This window comes from Syzygium oleosum, unplaced genomic scaffold (genome assembly GCF_021117445.2).
Source record: "Syzygium oleosum isolate NSW1041296 unplaced genomic scaffold, Sole_v2.1 Sole_v2.04, whole genome shotgun sequence".
Lineage (NCBI taxonomy): Eukaryota > Viridiplantae > Streptophyta > Magnoliopsida > Myrtales > Myrtaceae > Syzygium > Syzygium oleosum.
Window position 1 is genome coordinate 4,950,989 of NW_026607488.1, and position 19,977 is coordinate 4,970,965.

General features: G+C 41.2%; 1 protein-coding gene across 1 annotated transcript; it reads right to left on the bottom strand.

Annotated features, from left to right (window-relative positions):
* Positions 1-17,995: 17,995 nt before the first annotated feature.
* Positions 17,996-19,977, bottom strand: LOC115674321 (uncharacterized). Its single transcript, XM_056310759.1, has 5 exons — positions 19,950-19,977; positions 19,480-19,674; positions 19,279-19,395; positions 19,117-19,183; positions 17,996-18,108 (listed from the first exon to the last, which is right to left on the bottom strand). The coding sequence occupies exons 1-5, from the start codon at positions 19,975-19,977 to the stop codon at positions 18,099-18,101; spliced, it is 417 nt and encodes a 138-aa protein (XP_056166734.1). The 3' UTR covers positions 17,996-18,098.

The window sequence follows — 19,977 nt, forward strand, 5'->3', positions numbered from 1 at the left end:
AGTAGAACAAACAGAGGGCGAAAGGAGTTGAGAGAGAGAGAGAGAGAGAGAGAGAGAGAGAGAGAGAGAGAGAGAGAGAGAGAGAGAGAGAGAGAGAGAGAGAGAGAGAGAGTTTATTCGACGGCTTATCTAAGAGAAGTGAGTGCGAAGACGTGCATATATTGTGTGTCGGCGTCCGAGGAGCCATACATATAAATATGCATTATTGATGTGGGAATCTTGATCAGTGGAATACCATTCCACTAGACGACGTGGTGTTGCGTTTTTACGGGCGGACACAATTTCTTCTCGTGGGTTAAACACAGAAATGAGGAAAGACATTTGCATTAGGTAGCTAGTTTACGATGACAAGGGCAATGGCACAAGCCTAGAGGTGTTCAATGTAAAAGGTCATGACCTGAGAATAGTGGGTGGCTGAGAGAGAGAGAGAGATTGGCAGTGGAGATGGAGACGCCCTTGACGCAATGAAGGAGAAGGGTAATGGACTAAGGGGGTGTTTGGTTCAGCTTTGGGAAGGGGCTTTGAGCCTCGAAAGCCCCTTCCCAAAATGCTGGGGTGTTTGGTTCAGCATTTGGCCAATGCTAGCATTTCAAATGCTGAAAGCCCAAAACTGGTCCGGACCAGCCTTGGGCTTTCAGCCTTTGCCAAATGCTACTGTTCATCTTCTTCAGCGAGGGAGGGCGACCGGCACCTGGATCGCGCCTGCGAGAGGCCGGCGAGGTCGCACGACCCAGGCGACGGCTGCCGGAGGTCGCGCGATTGCCCAGGCGCCGCCGGCCTGGGTCGCGCGACCCAGGCGACGGTCGCCTGAGGGCGCATGACCTCAGGCGGCCGTCGCTTGGGTCGTGCGACCCCCGCCGAGGGTCGCCTGGCCTCGGGCAACCGCCGGCGATGGCAGATCTGGCTCGCCGAGGGTCGCCTGACCTTGGGCGACGGCCGCCGATGCCAGATCTATCTCCGGCTCCGGCGATAGGTAGGTTAGTTTTTTTTTTAATAAATAAGATAATTCTCAAAGTCCATTTGCAAAAAAATTCACCAAACACTATATTTTGGCCAAAGTAGCTTTACAAAATATTTTTACCAAACATCATTTGCATTTTCCCAATGAGCTTTTACCCAAAGGTATTTGCATTCCCCCAAGTAGCATTTTCAAAGTTGAAACAAACAGGCCCTAAGTGCTACGATCATGGAAGAGAAGGGCCAAAATTCAAGGATCAAATTGGACATTGAGCCAAAGTTTTGAATGATAACTGGGTTTGATCCAAGACACTTTAAGATAAAAATTTTATTTTCATAAGAGTTAATACAACGAAAAACCCCAAACTAGTACACTTGTGACAAATTTATCTCAAACTAATTTTTTTATCACAAAAAACTCCAAATTGGTATACCCCTGATAATTTTACCCTCTGTTAATTTTCGTTAAATTTTACCGTCAAATTTCTGAGTTGGATGACACGTGACAGTCGATGGGTTTACTGGTTTGGGGTTTTAGCCTCCATCTATCACAGGTGTACCATTTTGTAGTTTTTCGTGATATTAATCCAATTTAATAGAGGATAAATTTGTTATAAATGTACCAATTTAGGATTTTTGGTGGTCAAAAAATTAGTTTAAGGTAAATCTGCCACATGTATACTAGTTTGAGATTTTTTATGATAAAAAGAATTAATTTTGGATAAATTTATCACAAGTGTATTAATTTGAAGTTTTTTGTGATATTAACCATTTTCATAAATCAATTATTTTGATTTCGAGTCAACGATCAGACCACCATTGGGGATAGAAAATTTTCAACTTGAATGGTTTCTCACCACTACAAAAAAACAAGGGATTAGCGACGAATTTTGCGACGAAAAATTTGGCAAAATCCGTCGCTAATCGAATTTGCGACGAAGTTAGCGACGGAAAAAATTCCGTCGCTAATACGACGTCGCAAAATTTTGCGACGGAAAATTTCAATTTTCGTCGCTAAATTGTGACGGAAAAAAATTCGTCGCAAATTAGCCACGAACTTTATTCGTCGCAAATTAGCCACGAACACTATCCGTCGCAAAATTCGCCGCAAATTAGCCACAAACTTTATTCGTCAAAAAATTCGTCGGAAATTTCGTCTCAAATAATTCGTCGCAAATTAGCCACAAACTTTATTCGTTGCAAAATTCATTGCAAATTAGCCACGAACTTTATTCGTCCCAAAATTCGTCGCAAATTAGCCACGAGCTTTATTCATCGCAAAATTTATTAGTCGCAAATTAGCCACAAACTTTATTCGTCGCAAAATTCGTCACTACTTATTCGTCGTAAATTAGCCACGAACTGTAATGGTCGCAAAATTTGTCTCTAAATATTCGTCGCAAATTTTATACCATTTGGGCCATCAAATCTTGTCCATAGCAATAGCTACGCATTAATGAACATCATGTAATATATTCAAAACAATCAAAGGACACGAGACAACCATAGATTCCGCTTCAGAAATAGAAAACGAACAAACCAGACACAATGTCATATAATTGAAAAATATAACTGAAGGAAAGACGCTAGTCCGCAAAAAATAATGATATATGCAAAGTTGCAAAGTTTGACATGATTCTATTTGATATTCAATCTTATAATACATTCAAAACATTCAAAGGAGGAGGGACAATCATAGATTCTGCTTCAAAAACGAAAAATCAACAAGCCAGACACAAGATTGGGCAGCTTTGGTACTTGGCAGGACACCAGAAGCAGTCACTTTTGTCGACACCTGATGAAATGTGGATACATAAATAAAGATATTCAATCAGTCCAGAATATAAAAGAAGCGTTTATGCATGGATGTGGAACTAGGTATAAAAAAACAAGTAAGAGGGTTAACAAAAAAACGTTTCAGGACGAACATCAATGTTCTTACATATGAATATGAGTCAACTTTGATATCTACTGTAGTTTTTCACCCTTGTAAACCGTATTTCTGTCACCTAGGAAAAATTAGATCATTCTCCAAACAACATTCAATAGTTTAATGACTTAGAGAGGTGAATTACCAACACCAATTCCTAGGAAGAGAGGACTCAAAGTCAATTAAGGCATATATTTCTACAATGTTCAAATATCATGATTTTTTGTAACAAGCATGTCATCCTAGGATCTCTAAATTTTCAGTTTTTCGCAAGCAAAGAACCTAGTTGTAAGAAAGTTGTGCACAAAAAGTAATTGTAGGGCAGGAACATATTGGGTGAAACTGCACTTATGGCACAAAAGATTGTGAAGCAAGCTTACCTCTGATTTTGGGAATTTTAACTAGAAAGGACTGAGAAAATCATTATCATCATAATCAATCTTAGCATCATTGTGTCGCTCATCATTGTGCCCATCACCTATTGGATTGGCTGGAGGTACAGGCGGAACCTCATCGTGATGGAGGTTGAGGTGTCGCATAACGATTTGCATTTGTTGTTTCAAGTCATTTATTTCTTCGTCCTTCTCTACAAGTACATTTTTCAGTTGGTTCAATTCTTGGGTCATTTGCTGCTCAAGTCGTGTCCTCCTTGGGACAGCCGTATTGGATGATGAAGTTGCAGCATGATTCGTCATGTATACCCTTGACAAGGATCTCATCCCAAATATTTTTCCTTTTTTCATCCCACCCGTTGCCTCCACCCATAATGCCATACTGTCAACTGATGGCTCAGATGCAGCAACACCATCACCACCACTAGCATTGCTCATTAAAAGTTCATCATATTTTTCCTACATTAACAATATAAATGAAAATAAAATAACTTCATATATATAACTACCATAAATATTAAAAGCATTCACGATTTTCATTCTAGTTTCTATAAAGTCCAAAGTATAACCTTACGTACCTTAATAGCTTTTGCTCGATCGCTAGTCCATGTCTTATCTTTTTTTTGAAATGTGCGTTCAAATATAGCTGCAAATGTCGGTTCCGTCCCCAATTCATGTGCCTACAAAATGTGAACATGAGTAATTGAATTAAATTAACTTATAACTTATTTAACAGACTTACCATTCGTTTTCGATGCTCTCCAATGTTGATAGAGCCCTCAGCATATGTGGCAGACCCTTCACTAGAACTAGAAGATCGATTCTTTTTATTTTGCTCACTGATTTTCTGATTCTTTTCAGTTTCCCAAATTCTGTTAATTTCCGTCCAATTGTCAGCTGTAATGAAAGCCGGCTTCACTTGCTTGATCTTCGCTCTATTCATCACATTTCGTATGTGATCACTGACTTTCTTCTTAAAAATTCTTCTCACTTCATTCTCTTCCTCTTCATCCCACCTGAACTTCCGCTGCAATCAATACAAAAACAACTGAAAGTTATTATGATGGTCACATATCCATTACCATGCACCAAACAATTCGGCGATAGATTTTGTAAAGTTCATCTCGGGGAAAATATCTGGTCCCTTTAGTACCTAAAACTAAAGAGTTGTTCTGGTCCCTTTACATCATTCTTGACCATCAATATACTACACCGAACTTAGTTGGTGAGAAAATAGAATATCTAAAACTTACCTTGAACTCATTCCACCACAAATCTTTCACTTCTTGTGGAGCATTGCTGTAATTAATATACTGCCCCATCCAATAGTTTTTAACTATTTTATTCAGTTCCCTCACAACAAACGTAGCATCCGTGAATCTGCAAACATACGGTTATTGTGCAACATCGACAATTCAGTTGACATCCATATCTAAAATCATAAATATTACATATACTTAAAAAAATGAAGTACTTACGAATCTCCAAATGGACATATCATGAATCAGTTATCTTCTTCACCTGTGTTTCCTCATTATTCGATTGTTGCGCTGAATAATAAGGTGGAACGGAAGGATATGGATCTAAAGGAGATGGAACTGAAGGAGATTCAGTTCGCATGTGTCCAAGTCTCCTAACATGTTCTTGAGTGTTGGAGGAAGGGCCAACGTGTCCATATTGTCCATCAGCATATAATGGTTGAGGGTTAGATGAAAAGGCATGGGAAGAGGAAAGGGACGGGGACGAGGACGAGGAAGGGGTTGGTCTTCTATGCATGCGACCTCCACGTTTATACTGTCAAGTAGGAAGGTTAGGCAAATATGTAAAAAAATATGAACACATATTACGGACACATAATAACGTACATGACGAAGCTTACCATTTTACTTCAAAAGCAGAAAATGTATCCTCTTAATTAGCCAATGCCGAGTGTTTATGACGTGCAATTTCCTACGAACAAATATACTATGAATCGCACTCATTTTGATATCAAACATCAATATATGATCACGATATGCCATGCTAAGCCAACAATAGCCATAATTAACCACACGATCCACTTTCAAACCACACGATCATTCATCAAGTACAAGATCAACCATGAAACATCAATTTCAGCCACATGATCTTCGTTCTCGGGCACATGATCATCAATCAACCCACACGATCGGGCCATAGTTAACCAATCAGCCACAATTAAGCAAATCAATCACACGATTAAACTAATTAACCATACGATTGGCATTAAACAACTAAGGGTGCGAATGATAACCATTCTGCTCCAGAAATCAAATTGTTGCCAGAAATTGATTTCTGAAGGAGAAATATGTTGGTAAAACATGACTAATTCTATTCCAGAAATTGCTTTCTGGAACAGAACTCTGTTTTGATTTATTGATTTTTTTTGCACTTAAAAAATTTTAAATTTTACTCAAAGTCGGTGGCCAAAGGTATTATAAGCCATTCTGTGAAGTTTTGAAATTTTCGAATTTTTTAATTTTTTTTGGGCACCTAAAAAAAGTAAAATTTCTGCCTAAAAGTGAGTGGTCACAGGTATTCTAAACTATTATATGAAGTTTTGAAATTTTTGATTTTTTAAATTTTTTTGGGCACCTAAAAAAATTTAAATTTCACTCAAAGTGGGTGACCACAGGTATTCTAAGCCATTCTGTGAAGTTTTGAAATTTTTTATTATTTTTTAATTTTTTAATTTTTTTGGGCACCTAAAAAAATTTAAATTTTACCCAAAGTGGGTGGCTACAGGTATTCTAAGCCATTCTGTGAAGTTTTGAAATTTTTTATTTTATTATTATTTTTTTGGGCATCTAAAAAAATTTAAATTTCACTCAAAGTGGGTGGCCACATGTATTTTAAGCCATTTTGTAAAGTTTTGAAAATTTTGATTTTTTATTATTATTATTATTTTTTGAGCATCTCAAAAAATTTAAATTTCACTCAAAGTGGGTGGCCACAGGTATTTTAAGCCATTTTGTATAAAAAAAAATTCACCAAATTTCATATTTTCCCAAAATCTGACTTTTTTTTTATTTTCTGGAAATTTTTATGAATTTTTCTAGAATTTTTCAATTTTTATGCATTTTCTGAAAAAACGCTTAATCAACCATACGATCGTCATTCTGTTCCGGAATGCATTCCATGCACACCCTAATCAACCACACGATCGTTATTGAACGCTTAATCGACAACATAATCGACAAATTAACCAGGCGAATATCGATCAAAGCCACATGCAATCCTGAAATCGGCCATAACTTAGCCAACCAATCCGACACTAAACAATCCCTAAACAAGTCCGATTAATACCCATTATACTAGGTAATGTTTAGGGAGTCGCTTACTTGGTTCAAGGCCAAGAAAAATCAAACAATAATAATATTTTGGCCGGTCGGCCAGTGGCGGGCTTGGTGCGGGTGCAAGTGGCTGCTAGTCGGCTAGGCGCTCGGCACGGCGCTCGGCCACGGCCGGGTGAACGACGGTGAAGCCGGGCGGCGACGGCGTCGGGCGGCGGCTGGACGGTGACGGCTTCGGGCGGCTACTGAGTGGTGACGGCGACGACTACGAGCTCGGGCGAGGCTGGGCGGTGACGGCGTCGGGCGGTTGCTGGGCAGCGACGGCGACGGCTACGAGCTCAGGCGACTGCTGGGCGGCGACGGTGTTAGGCGGCTACTGGGCAGCGACGGCGTCGGGCGGCTGCGAAGTCGGTGACGGCGTTGGGCAGCTGCTAGTCGCCGACGACGTCGAGCGGCTGCTCGGCGACGACGGCGACGGCGACGGCTACGAGCTCGGGTGGCTGCTCGGCGGCGATGGCGTCGGGCGGCTACTGGGCGGCGACGGCTACGAGCTCGGGCGAGGCGCGCGGTAATAACAACAACAATAATGATAATAACAATAACAATAATAACAAGAACAATAATAATAATTATGACAACCAAAATAACACATGTCGCAATAATAATTACACATCATTAGTGTTTTGTCACAAAAATTTTAATCTTCATGTTCGTCTACGTCTTCGTCTTGATCTGCATTTTCGTTCTCGTCTTGATCTTGATCTTCTTCATGAGCATCATCTTCATCATCTGTCTCAAAATCAGATTCTGTACCATCTTCTATATTTAATTCGCAAATTTCAGTTGGATCCACATCTGTCATTGCTCCACATGGATCTCGTAAAGTTGGAATGTTATATTCCTCAGTTTCAACCGTGTTACGAACTTACTCTTGTTGATAGGCTCTATCCTTCCGGTGTTCCTCGATTTTTCTCCGTGCTTTGATTTTACATACAGCCCACCAATCAGCTTTGTCACGTTTCAAACTAGGATATGATGCATAACATACTTAAATTGCTTATTGTGCCAAGACAAATGGTTCATATTTCATATATCTTTTCTTGTGATTTATTTCAACCAAATTAAACTTCGTATGCACCTTCATTTCTTTGACGGGGTCGAACCACTTGCACTTAAATAACACAACCCACATCATTAATGGTCCAGGATACTCTATCTCTATGATTTCATCCAACAAGCCATAAAAATCATTTTTTGAACTGCCACTATTGAATGACCGAACAGACACACTACTATTCATTGTGGCTTTTCCCATTCCATATTCATGAGTGTGAAAATTATATCCATTTATGAAATATGCTGGCCAACTTCGTACTCTTAACTGTGGACCCCATGACAGATGATATAGCAATCCTTGCTCTCCAAGTTCATCATGATTATTGTGAACCTAAGGTTACACACGCAAAGTCAATAATATATATTTTAATAAATGATGTATAAAATATTAATAATTTGGTTTTGGTCCATAGGCAACTTACATATGTTTTGAACCATGCTGCAAATTGTTCATCGCACAAACGGTCAAACTCATTTGGTGGTAGTCCATACATTGAAGTTTGGAAAATCCTAGTAATAAATACCATTTATATATTAGCAAATATTTGCACACAATACATATATTTGCAAATTTACACTTACTCGAAGTATGGCTCGACTTCTGGGCAATTCAGTAAAATATATGTATGGGCTGCATGCCATTCTTCGCCTGTTAAGTAACGAAACTTACATGCGCTGCTTGGTCGACCCAGATAATTGAAAATAGAGAATACTTTGCAATTGGGATCAATGGGGCCCTCATCATTTCTGCGTGCTCTCCGCCTCTTGCACTGCACGTGCGGCTCAAAATAGTATGATGCAAATGTTGTCACTTCTTCCACAATATATGCATTACAAATTGAAGCTTCAACACATGCCTTAGTCTTCACTTTTTTCTTCAAATGATATAAGAATCTAGTTGCAATAGAAAGAAGCTTTTCGGAACATAATATATAATAAAGTAATTTGAACTTTATTTTAAAAAAAAAATTTACCTCTCAAATGGATACATCCATCGAAATTGGACGGGACCTGCAACTTTGGCCTCATAAGGCAAGTGAAATAAGAGATGCTCCATCGAATAAAAAAACGATGGAGGAAATATCATTTCTAAGTTGCAAAGAATAATTGGAATATCTCTCTCTAGTTTCTCCATGTGTGATGCTTTTAACACTGTCGAGCAAATATCATGCAGGAAATTGCTTAACTCTGTAATGGCGCCCCATACAAAGCTCGGTAGAACTTCCTTGAAAGCTATTGGAATTAGTCTTTCCATAAATATGTGACAATCATGACTCTTCAAATCTGTCAACTTGCATTCATTCAAATCAACACATCTCCCGAGGTTCGAAGCATATCCATCAGGAAACCGTACAGATTTCAACCATTGACAAACAACTCGCCTCTGCTCCTTTTCCAATGTATAAACTGCTTTTGGTTTTAGTCCCCTGCTGCTTGCATCCACATCCAGTGTTGGCCGATCACAAATATCTCTTATATCTTTTCTTGCGTTCAAGTTGTCTTTTATTTTTCCGGTGACATCCATCACAGTATTTATGACATTGTCGAAAACATTCTTTTCTATATGCATGACGTCAAGATTATGATGAATAAGATGGGCCTTCCAATATGGTAGATCCCAAAATATACTGCGTTTTGTCCACTTATGTGTACTTCTGTACGCAATAGTCATGCCGTGAGGATTCTGAACAACCGACGGAAAGTCCTGCACCCGCTCCCAAATTTGATCGCCGGTCAACCTCAATGGTGGAGGTGTTCTTTCAGTCCTATTCTTGATGAACTCTTTTTTATTCCTTCTGAATGTATGATTTATCGGTAAAAATTGTCTGTGACAGTCAAAATAGCTGGGCTTCTTTCCATGTTTTAATCTAAATGACTTTGATCTCTCGAAACATATCGGACATCCTAAGATCCCAGCTGTACTCCATCCAAATAACATTCCGTAAGCTGGAAAGTCATTTATCATCCAAAGAAGAGCAGCCTTCATTACAAATGTTTGATCGGTAGAAACATCATATGTAAGGACACCTTTATCCCATAGCCGTTGTAACTCTTCAATCAATGGTTGCATATAAACATCTATTAACTTTTTCGGATTTTGCGGGCCAGTCACGATCAATGTCAAAAATATATAAGGTGTCTTCATGCATATACCAGGTGGAAGATTGTATGGCGTTAAGATAACTTGCCAACATGAATAACTTTTTCATGATTTCCCAAATGGGGCAAATCCATCAGCACAGAGACTTAACCTGATGTTTCGAAACTCTATCGCAAACTCAGGGTATGTTTTATCAGAATGTTTCCATGCCTCTGCATCTGAAGGATGACACATTAGACCCTTTTCTGTTTCATGATTTGCATGCCAAGTCATGTGTTCAGCAGTGGCTTGAGACGCATAAAGCCTTTGCAATCTGGGGATTAAGGGCAGAGAAAATATTTGATTGCATGGTCTACGCTTTTGATTACGACCTTGCCTCCTGTTAATCTTGTACCTAGGTTGGCTATAGAATTTGCAAGATTATGCATTTTCATCATCTCTCCAATATAACATACAACCCCTACTACATACATCAATCCTTACAACCGGAAGACCTACGTTATCCACTAGCTTTTTCATATCGTAATAATCACTTGGCATGATGTTATTACGAGGCATTGTTTCCCGCATTACTTCAACAAAAGAGTTGAAGCAATCCGCAGACACATTATGCTCTGCCTTGATATTTAACAGTCTTGCTGTCACTGATAACTTAGTGTGGTTGTCACAACGTGCCCATAAAGGTTCATCTGCTGCTTTCAATACTTCCCAGAACTGATTAGATGAAAAAGTTCAATTACACACATTCTCATCAAAATCCGTTACTCCTATCTTTTCCAATTGTGATGCATGACTAGTACCCACTTGTTCAAGTGTAGGAGTAAAATTAGTACTTGCATGGTTCGATTCTGAAACAAAATTCTGACCAGCTGCATTAATCACCATCCTCTCTTATGGGTTCAATTGGTCATAATAGCTACATTCTTCCCTAACTAAAAATTGGTCACTTCTTCTATATCCTTCATCAGATATAAATGGTTCACCATGGTAAGTCCAATTATAATAATTCGGAGCAAACCCAAAGCTACAAAGATGTTCTCTAACTTTATCACACACATTAAATTTACCATTACTGCACTTTTTATACGGACACCTTAACTTATTTCCATCCATGAACTCATATTTACTACTAGCAAAGTCTAAAAATAGTTTCAACCCAGTACGAAACTCATCGGTCAATCCTCGACGTCTAGATAAGTTCTTATTATACATCCAAGCCCTGTCTCTTTGCATTGTGTCTGTATAAAATAAAAAAATCTCGTAAAATATTAAAACTATCATATCTACTGTTCTTAATTAAAACCATAAAATTATGAAAATTAAAATTTTGTTTTTGACGCAACAATTACTTTGAAATTGAAAAAAATGAAAAAATTACCATGTAAAGAAGACTTACCCAAATATTTGACTAAAATTTTTGTAATAGAAAGTGGTCAATTTGATGAGAATTGCAACGTTCACTTGGATTGCGAGACCTTAAAATGGACACGTACCTAAAAAAAAGAAAAATCACTTAAGATTCATTTTTTAATATATTTTTATTTTTTTCAAATTTTTTTAATTTTTTTCCCCTTATATTTTTCTCCGGTCGTCGGTCCGGCGACCGTCGACCAACTGAGGCCGGCGAGTTTGACCTCGCCGGCCATGGGCGAGGCCGCCAAGTGTGGCGGTCGACCTCGCCGTCGCCCATATCTGGGTGACGACGAGATCTGGGCGACGGCCATGGGGGGAGGCCGAGCGGCCTCGTCGACCATGGGGCGAGGCCGCTCGGCCTCGCCCAGATCTAGGGGAGGCCGAGCGACCTCCCCCAGGCGTGGCAGTCGACCTCGCTGGCCATGGGGCGAGGCACCCGGTCGACCTCGCCGTCGCCCAGATCTTGGCGACGGCGAGGTCGACGGCCATGGAGGGAGGCCGAGCGCCTCGCCCCATGGCCGGCGAGGTCTCGCCGGTTGCCGGACCGGCGAAGATGTTACAAAAAACTAGTCAATAAAATAAAAAAATTCGAATCCAGCGATGAATAGTTTTGCGACGAACCGTATTCGTCGCTAATTAGTCACGAAATTAGCTACGATACTTACCGGTAGAAAAGCTTTACCGAAATTGATTTCTGCGCGCACGGATAGGTTTATTGAGAGAAACGAAAGAGGGAGAAGGCGGGAGAAAAGCGGGGGGAGGGGGGAGATATGAGGAATCAGTACAGAGAGTGAGAAATTGACGGGTGGGGTGGATATCACGAAAGTTATTTTCCGTCATAAATTACAAATTAGCGACGAATCCGTTTTCGTCACAAAATCCGTCGCAAATTAGCGATAAATTTTTTATTCGTCGCAAATTAGCGACGAATTTTTTATTCGTCGCAAATTAGCGACGGTAAAAAAATCCGTCGCTACTTTCGTCACATAATGGTAAATTTCGTTGCATAAATTAGCGACGGAAAATAACTCCGTCGCTAATTCCGTCGCTAATTTGCGATGGAATTAGCGACGGATTAATTTTCCGTCGCTAATTTGCGACGAATTTTCATTTCGTGGCAAATTCCATCGCAAATTAGCGATGGAAAATTTTCGTCGCTAATTTGCGACGGATTTATAAATCCGTCACAAATTAGCAACGAAAAATTCCCCATCGCAAATTTCCGTGGCAAAATCCATGTTTTTTTGTAGTGCACGTATGCTGTCTTTTTCTTTTCGAAGTACGATTCAAAGCCCTTGCGCCGAGTCTCGAATGGTTTCTTACGTTGTTTGGAATTTTTTTTTCTTTGTTTGGAATTTGGTTGGATACTAGTTTGCTTGGCTGGGCTTCGGGTTTATTGCATTGCAATTTTAGGGTTTCTATTAAAATTGGTTTTGAGAATTACTATTTCTTTGAACTTTTCATCATATCCTACTCTCTATAGGGTTTTCTCTTTATCATGTCGTATGCTTGGTGCCTCGAAAGGAACTGAAGGTCATGAATCAAAGGGAAAAACAGCAAGCGGCCGATACGGCTGGCTTTGCCAACTAAAAGAGTAACTAGAAGAACACGGCCAATGCGGCTGGCGTTGTAATAGCAAGTAACCAATGCAACTGACTTTGCTTTCAAAATAGTTACTGGATGACGCGGCCTATATGGCTGGCGCTGTAATAACCAAGCTGAGAATTGGAGGAAAACATCAAGCGACTAATACGACTCGCTTTGCTGATGGAACAACAACTCAATGGTGCGTCATCAGATGACAAGGCTCTGCAGACTATGCAACAACATTGCAATCCGAAATTGGCGATCAGACGGGATGAATGATGTTGAAATCAACGTTGACTGGAGAATATTACGACTTATTGAAAAAAAAAAAAGACAAGAAGCAAAATTAGCTTCAGATCTGCACTTGGGGGTACACCGATGCACTTCGGTATCGACTAGCTTTGATACCAAGTTAAGAATAAGAATGTGGAACAAATAATTGTGAAACTTTCTATATCTTTTCGTATATCATGCTGATGATTGTATCAATTTGTTTATAAGTTTTATGAGTTGACTATCCAAACTAACATATATTAATCAAGACATGCATTCGACCAAAAAAAAAAATCAAGACGTGCACAATAAAAAGTATCCACACAATTTTGAGAGATACAAAAAATCAAAAGAAATATTCTAATTATCTCTAATATAGAAAAATATCTTGAAGAATTATCTTATTTATCTCTAACATAGATGACATATTTTGCACTATTGCAACAGTGTAGGCGGCCTGATTAGTTAGTCACAATCACCTAGTTACAGAAAATACTTAATTTCCTGCTAATCAGAAATTTACAGCTTCATTAGCGTATGAATGCGCAGGGGCAGGTTCTTTTTCATCGAGTATTGCTGATGTCGATATGTCAAGAGAGGAGAGATTCAGCTGCGCAAAAATATATATTGAACATGCATTATCATGTGAAAATGTCATTTCAGCCTCTACGGTTTTTAATGGCAAATGAATCCAAAAAGGACACATCATCGTTATGATTTCGAAGCACACACGTAGAACAGGTGAATATGTTTTAATGGTTTCATACTCAAAACTGTTCCAACGTCCAAATCGAATTTAAAAAACTTAATTAAGCATGTGTGCCATGTGACTTGTTCCAATTTTTGTAATGAATGTGTGCTTCTTCGAGCTACTTGACTGAATACATACTAATGGAAATTTGTCATTTTAACTGTGCCAAATACTTTGCTCTGATCTCTCTGTCTGGTAAGAGTTTTCGTCTATCCATGGTGATAGCAATCCTCAAGAAACCCTAAAAGACTCACCTTTTCCTTTCCAATGAAGAAACCCCGCGAATCTGGTCTCTTCCTATACCACTCTCACCTCAAGAAACCCTAATACCACTCCTACAAACACCCAACTCTAAGAGAAGAACTCCATGTTTCTTCTTCCCCAACTCTACGATCCCATCCCCCACCCAAAAACTAAAACCTCTAGAAAACAGAACAAAAATCCTCATAGATCAGTAGCAATCCGTCTCACACACAGCATTTACTCAACCTACTTCTTAGGTAACCCACAAATGACGTAAAACCCTGTGGATTCTGCCCTCTCCTCCACTCAACTTGCGTTTGGAAAGCTAGAGCTCCCTTCATCCTGTAAAGTCCAGATCGCAGTAAAAACAACGTGTTTGGTAGCAGGATTATGCCGCAAGCTGGTGAAATCTACTGAACCAACCCATTCAGGTCAGTTGCAGGGATCTTGGGCCTCTCCTTTGGCTGTGCTAGTGTGTCTTCTTCTTGGCTGAGCTGGTGTCTTGAAGGGCGGTAATGAGTGCGAAACAGCTGCATATTAACACAAGAATGGAAAAGGAGTTAGAAAAGGAGCGTAGGATGGCGATGCTGTGCAAAAGAATGGGGCAAATGTGGACTGAAAAGTTCGTAGCTAACGTGTTTGAAGAAATTCCTGAGGAGAAATGGAGAGCTTGTAATCGGATTTTGCTGGGGAAAATCTACTCGAGGCCTACTGTGAACTTGCAGGCCCTCTTATCCACAATGAAGAAGGCATGGAAAACGGAACATGTGGTGTGCGAACCACTACAATCGAGTATCTTATCGTTCACATTCAAAACAGAAGCGGATTTGGAAAAAGTGCTCGAAGCTAGCCCATGGTGCTTCTCCGGCAACTTTGCTTATCCTACAAAAACTTCAACCTAAGTTACCTATACATCGACATGTCTTTACCCACTGTGAATTCTGGGTGCAAGTGCATGGACTACCGATACTTCGCATCACGGAAAAAACTATGATGGAGGTGGTAGGAAAGATAGGCAATGTGGTGGAGTTGAGAATTGATAACAAAGAGGAAAGCCCATGCAAGGTGGGTAGAGCGCGAGTGCTTTTAGAACTAGCCAGTCCTTTATGGCCAGGAGCTATTGTAAATTTTGATGATGGTGATCAAGTGTGGGTAGATTTTAAGTACGAACGGCTTCCCTACTACTGCTATTCTTGCGGAAGGATAGGTCATTTCGCCACAAACTGCGAGGAAATTCCCTATAAAGAACCAAGACCAGGGGAAGACGGATGCGGGAATTTCGGCTATTGGTTGAAAGCAGAAGCACGGGAAAATAGCCCGTTCTGGAAGTTATACAATGAGGAAGTAGATAAACTAGAGGAGGAGGAAACAGCCCCAGAAACACCAATATTGGATGTAAACAGGGAGATCCCAACCCCTACTGAAGACTATGGTATGCAAAGGGTAAACCCTATGGATTGTCAACTGTCAAAATTCTCCAAAGCAAAAGGAAAATGGATAATTGAGGAGTTGACAACAGAAAAAGGTAAAAGTGCTAAAGTTACCCAGCCTCTACTATTAGAATCACCAGGGTTGGTAGCTTATTCCAGAGGTACATCCACCTCATATAAGAATGGTCGGAAAGGCCGTATTCCCTCAGCAACCAAGAAAATCAAGAAGGCGAAACAGCTGAATCTACAGAGGATTGACGCGAAGGCTATAGATGAGACACTTCTCCTTGATGCCCCCATTCAGGTTGATGTGGGAACCCAAGAATGGGCTTTGGTGGCTAGCCCTAATAAGCCACCGAGGGATAGATGAAAGTATTGAGCTGGACCTGTCGGGGACTGGGCTCTACCCCGACGTTCCAGCACCTCTGAGCCTTAATGGCTCTTGATAGGCCCAATTTGGTGTTCCTCATGGAAACCAAGAATAAAAGAACAGTAGTGGATAGGTTGAAACAGCAGCTCCAGTTCAGCAAAGCAGTTATTATTGATCCTATTGGCACAGCAGGGGGTTTGGCTCTTATGTGGGAAGAGGAGATATCGGTGGAAATACAGGACTACTCGAAGGAATTGATTGACATAACATGTAGGGACCCCACTTGTGGAATCCGAATGAGAATATCATTTCTTCATGCATCTACTGAGTTCCAGGAACGATTACAATTATGGCAAAAGTTACGGGCTATTCATCGCAATAACACTCTTCCATGGATTTGTATGGGTGATTTTAATGAGGTCTGTTATTACTGGGAAAAGGCTGGTGGACGAGGGGCTGAGAATCATAGAATGGTGGCCTTTCGGGAAATGATGGACGATTGTTCTTTAATGGATATGGAAAGCAAGGGATGCGCATATACATGGTCAAACAATAGAGAAGGGGATGCATTGGTGAGAGAACGACTAGATAGGGCAGTCTGCAACCTAGAATGGCGAGTAGAATTCCCAAGTGCAGAGGCCTATGCTTTACCAGCCATAGGTTCTGATCATAGTCCGTTACTTATAACAATGCACCCAAATAACAACAAGAGGAAAAAGGAGTTTCGGTTTGAGGCTTTTTGGGTAGAAGACCCGGAATGTAAGAAGGTGGTTAGAAAGGCTTGGCATGATAGGTCCTGCCCCCATGGAGACCTAAGGGGGAAATCGAGGAAGGTGGCTAGTGCATTGGGGACTTGGAGCAAAAGAAAATTTTCCAATGCTCGCAAGCAAGTTGAGTGCTTAATGAAGAGACTAACCGAGATAACAAATAACCCTAGCGGGTCTGGCTTTAGGGAGGAATCGCAGCAACTCAAAGAATGCATAGAGAGTTTATGGAGGCAAGAAGAGATGTACTGGAGCATGAGATCCCAGATAAATTGGCTAAAGTGGGGGGACAAAAATACCAAATATTTTCATGCCACAACGATACAAAGAAGAATACGTAACCGAATATCAATGCTGAAAATAGAAGAAAATCAGTGGTGCCGTGACCCTGAAGTCTTAAAGCAGCACATTGGGCAATTCTACCGCTCCTTATACACAACTGTGGGGCCCAGAAACTACCAACCGGTGCTTGATCAATGTCCCAACCTTATCCATGATGAGATGAACATGGCCTTAATGAAAAAGGTGACAAAAGAGGAAGTGCAAGAAGCAGTGTTTCAAATGGGAGCAACTAAGGCACCTGGTCCGGATGGTCTAAACGGGCATTTCTATCATCAATACTGGTCTGAAATCCAGCAAGATGTAGTCGACATGGTGGACGGCTTCTTCACTACAGGCACTTTCGACCCCTCCCTTAACTTGACCCAAATTGTATTAATTCCAAAAATAGCCAGCCCGGAGAATATTTCATAATTCAGGCCAATAAGCTTGTGCAACTTCAGTTACAAGATTATTGCAAAAGTTATGGCCAATCGTCTCAAACCATGGCTCCCTGAGATTATTGCGATAGAACAAAGTGCTTTTGTGGGTGGCAGACAAATACAGGATAATATCCTGATCGTCCAGGAGATGCTACACCAACTCCGAATCCGAAAGAGAGAAAAGAAAGTCCAGGCGGTTCTCAAACTTGATATGCAAAAGGCCTACGATAGAGTTGAATGGGACTTCCTATGTGACTGCATGAGGACAATGGGATTCTGCGAAGAATGGGTACAACGGGTAAAACAATGTATCTCTACAGTGACTTTCAGCGTGAAAATGAATGGAGAACCACTCCAACAATTTCAGCCATCCCGAGGGATAAGACAGGGAGACCCACTATCACCATATCTCTTTATCATAATGGCTAATGTATTATCTTCACTTATGAACAGGGCAATTTCAAATGGCAGCCTGCGAGGAATCAAACTAAATAGATGGTGCCCTACGATCTCCCATCTACTACTTTCGCAGATGATGCAATCTTCTTCCTTGATGGCACAATTAAAGAATGCCAAAGCCTGTCCAATATTTTAAACCAATACTGCTATGCTTCGGGGCAGGCAATAAATCTAAACAAATTGGGCATCTTCTTTGGACCAAACTGTCCGCTGCTATTAAAGGAGAAGATGGCGGATGAGCTACGGGTCCCTATTATTGACAAAACAGGTAAATACTTGGGAATTCCTTCCGACTGGGGACAATCAAAGAAACAGATGTTTGCTTGGGTCTTAGCGCGTGTCAACTCGAAGCTGGAGGGTTGGAAAGAGAAACTGATTTCTAAAGCGGGAAAGGAGATCCTCATCAAGACAGTGGTCCAAGCACTTACACAGTATGCGATGTCTGTTTTCAAAATTCCGATTTCAATTTGCAGATCAATTGAGAGAAGAATCGCTTGTTTCAAGTGGAAACAAAATGTTGAGCGTAAAGGAATCCAATGGAGGAAATGGGAGTCACTAAAAACAAGGAAAGATGAGGGAGGACTAGGATTCAGGGACTTAGTGGAGTTCAATAAGGCGATGCTAGGGAGACAAGCGTGGAAACTAATACAAGCACCTCAAAACCTATGGAGCCAAGTTATGAAGGGAATATATTATCCACAGGGTGAATTCTGGCATGCTGGAAGGGGCAGCCGCCCTTCATGGGGGTGGCAAAGCATATTAACTGGGAGAGAGGTAATTGAATCGGATGTGAGATGGAGAGTGGGAGATGGCAAAAGTATCCGAATCAGGGAGGACCTTTGGCTACCTAGTGGCCGCATCGGCGGCCCGGCGAATCAACATGACCCTAAATATGTAGAGGAACTAATTGAACCAGTGACTCAAGACTGGAACCTAGTGAAGCTAAATGAACTTTTTGAGCAAAGGATAGTCCAGGAGATCCTCGCCATCCCGCTAAGCATCGATTCACATAGGGACAGTCAAGTGTGGACAGGTAACAGCACGGGCTTATACTCGGTCAAAAGTGGCTATAACAGATTGTGCTCCCAGTCAAAAAAATTTAACGCCAACCTGGCGTCAACATCATATCAGCCTCCTAAGAACCTATGGACTCGCATATGGCAGATTCAGCACTACCCGAAAATTCGCTTCTTCATATGGAGTGTATGCAACAACGCTCTCCCAACGAAGGAAAACCTTTACAAAAGAAGACTCGTACCCGATCCATTGTGTCCGATGTGTAAGAACGCTCCTGAAACGCTCGAACATCTCCTCCTTCTGTGTGACTGGACAAGGGAAATATGGTTAGATTCAAACATTAAGCTGAAGACATCAACGGAAGCAGTCACTCGAATGGATAAATGGCTCGCAGAGAACCTACCTTCCCAAGTAGGGTCAAAATCGGGTGGAATTCTGGCCGGAGTGCTCTGGCTCATCTGGAAAGAACGGAACGCGAAGGTTTTCCGGAACAGTAAACCACGACCACGGGGAGTAATAACTGAAGCAATTAGCGACCTCAATCTATATGAACACTGGAACCAAAAGGAGGGGAAACAGAGGGAAAGTGAAGAGAGAGGCTTACCAATTGAGGGATGGTCACCACCTCCATCGAGCTCGTGGAAATTGAACGTCGATGGATCGTGGTGCAGTGAATCGCGGCAAGGAGCGGTGGCTGGAATCTGCAGAGACCATCTTGGGCGACTGGTAGGAGGCTTCGCGAAGAAAATCGTCGCTTCGTCCGCCCTCGCCGCCGAAACACTAGCCTTGAGGCGGGGCGCTGTTCATGAAAAGTCGAGAGGAAGCTTCGCCACGCATCGAACGAAGGAAGCGTGCGATAGAACGAAGAAATCTAGTGAAAAATTGAGTCAGACTGTACTTTGCTGGAGAGATACATCACGGGTTGGGCCGAAGCTCCATGGGCCATCCAAACATTAATCAAAGATTGCACAAACCTCTTGGGCTGCTTAGAGGGTGTCTCAGTAACTTCTTGTTCGAGAGAAGAAAACCGGGCTGCGGATTGGGTAGCGAAAGCCCACCGGAACGATTCATTACCTATGAACTGGCTATCTACTATCCCCAT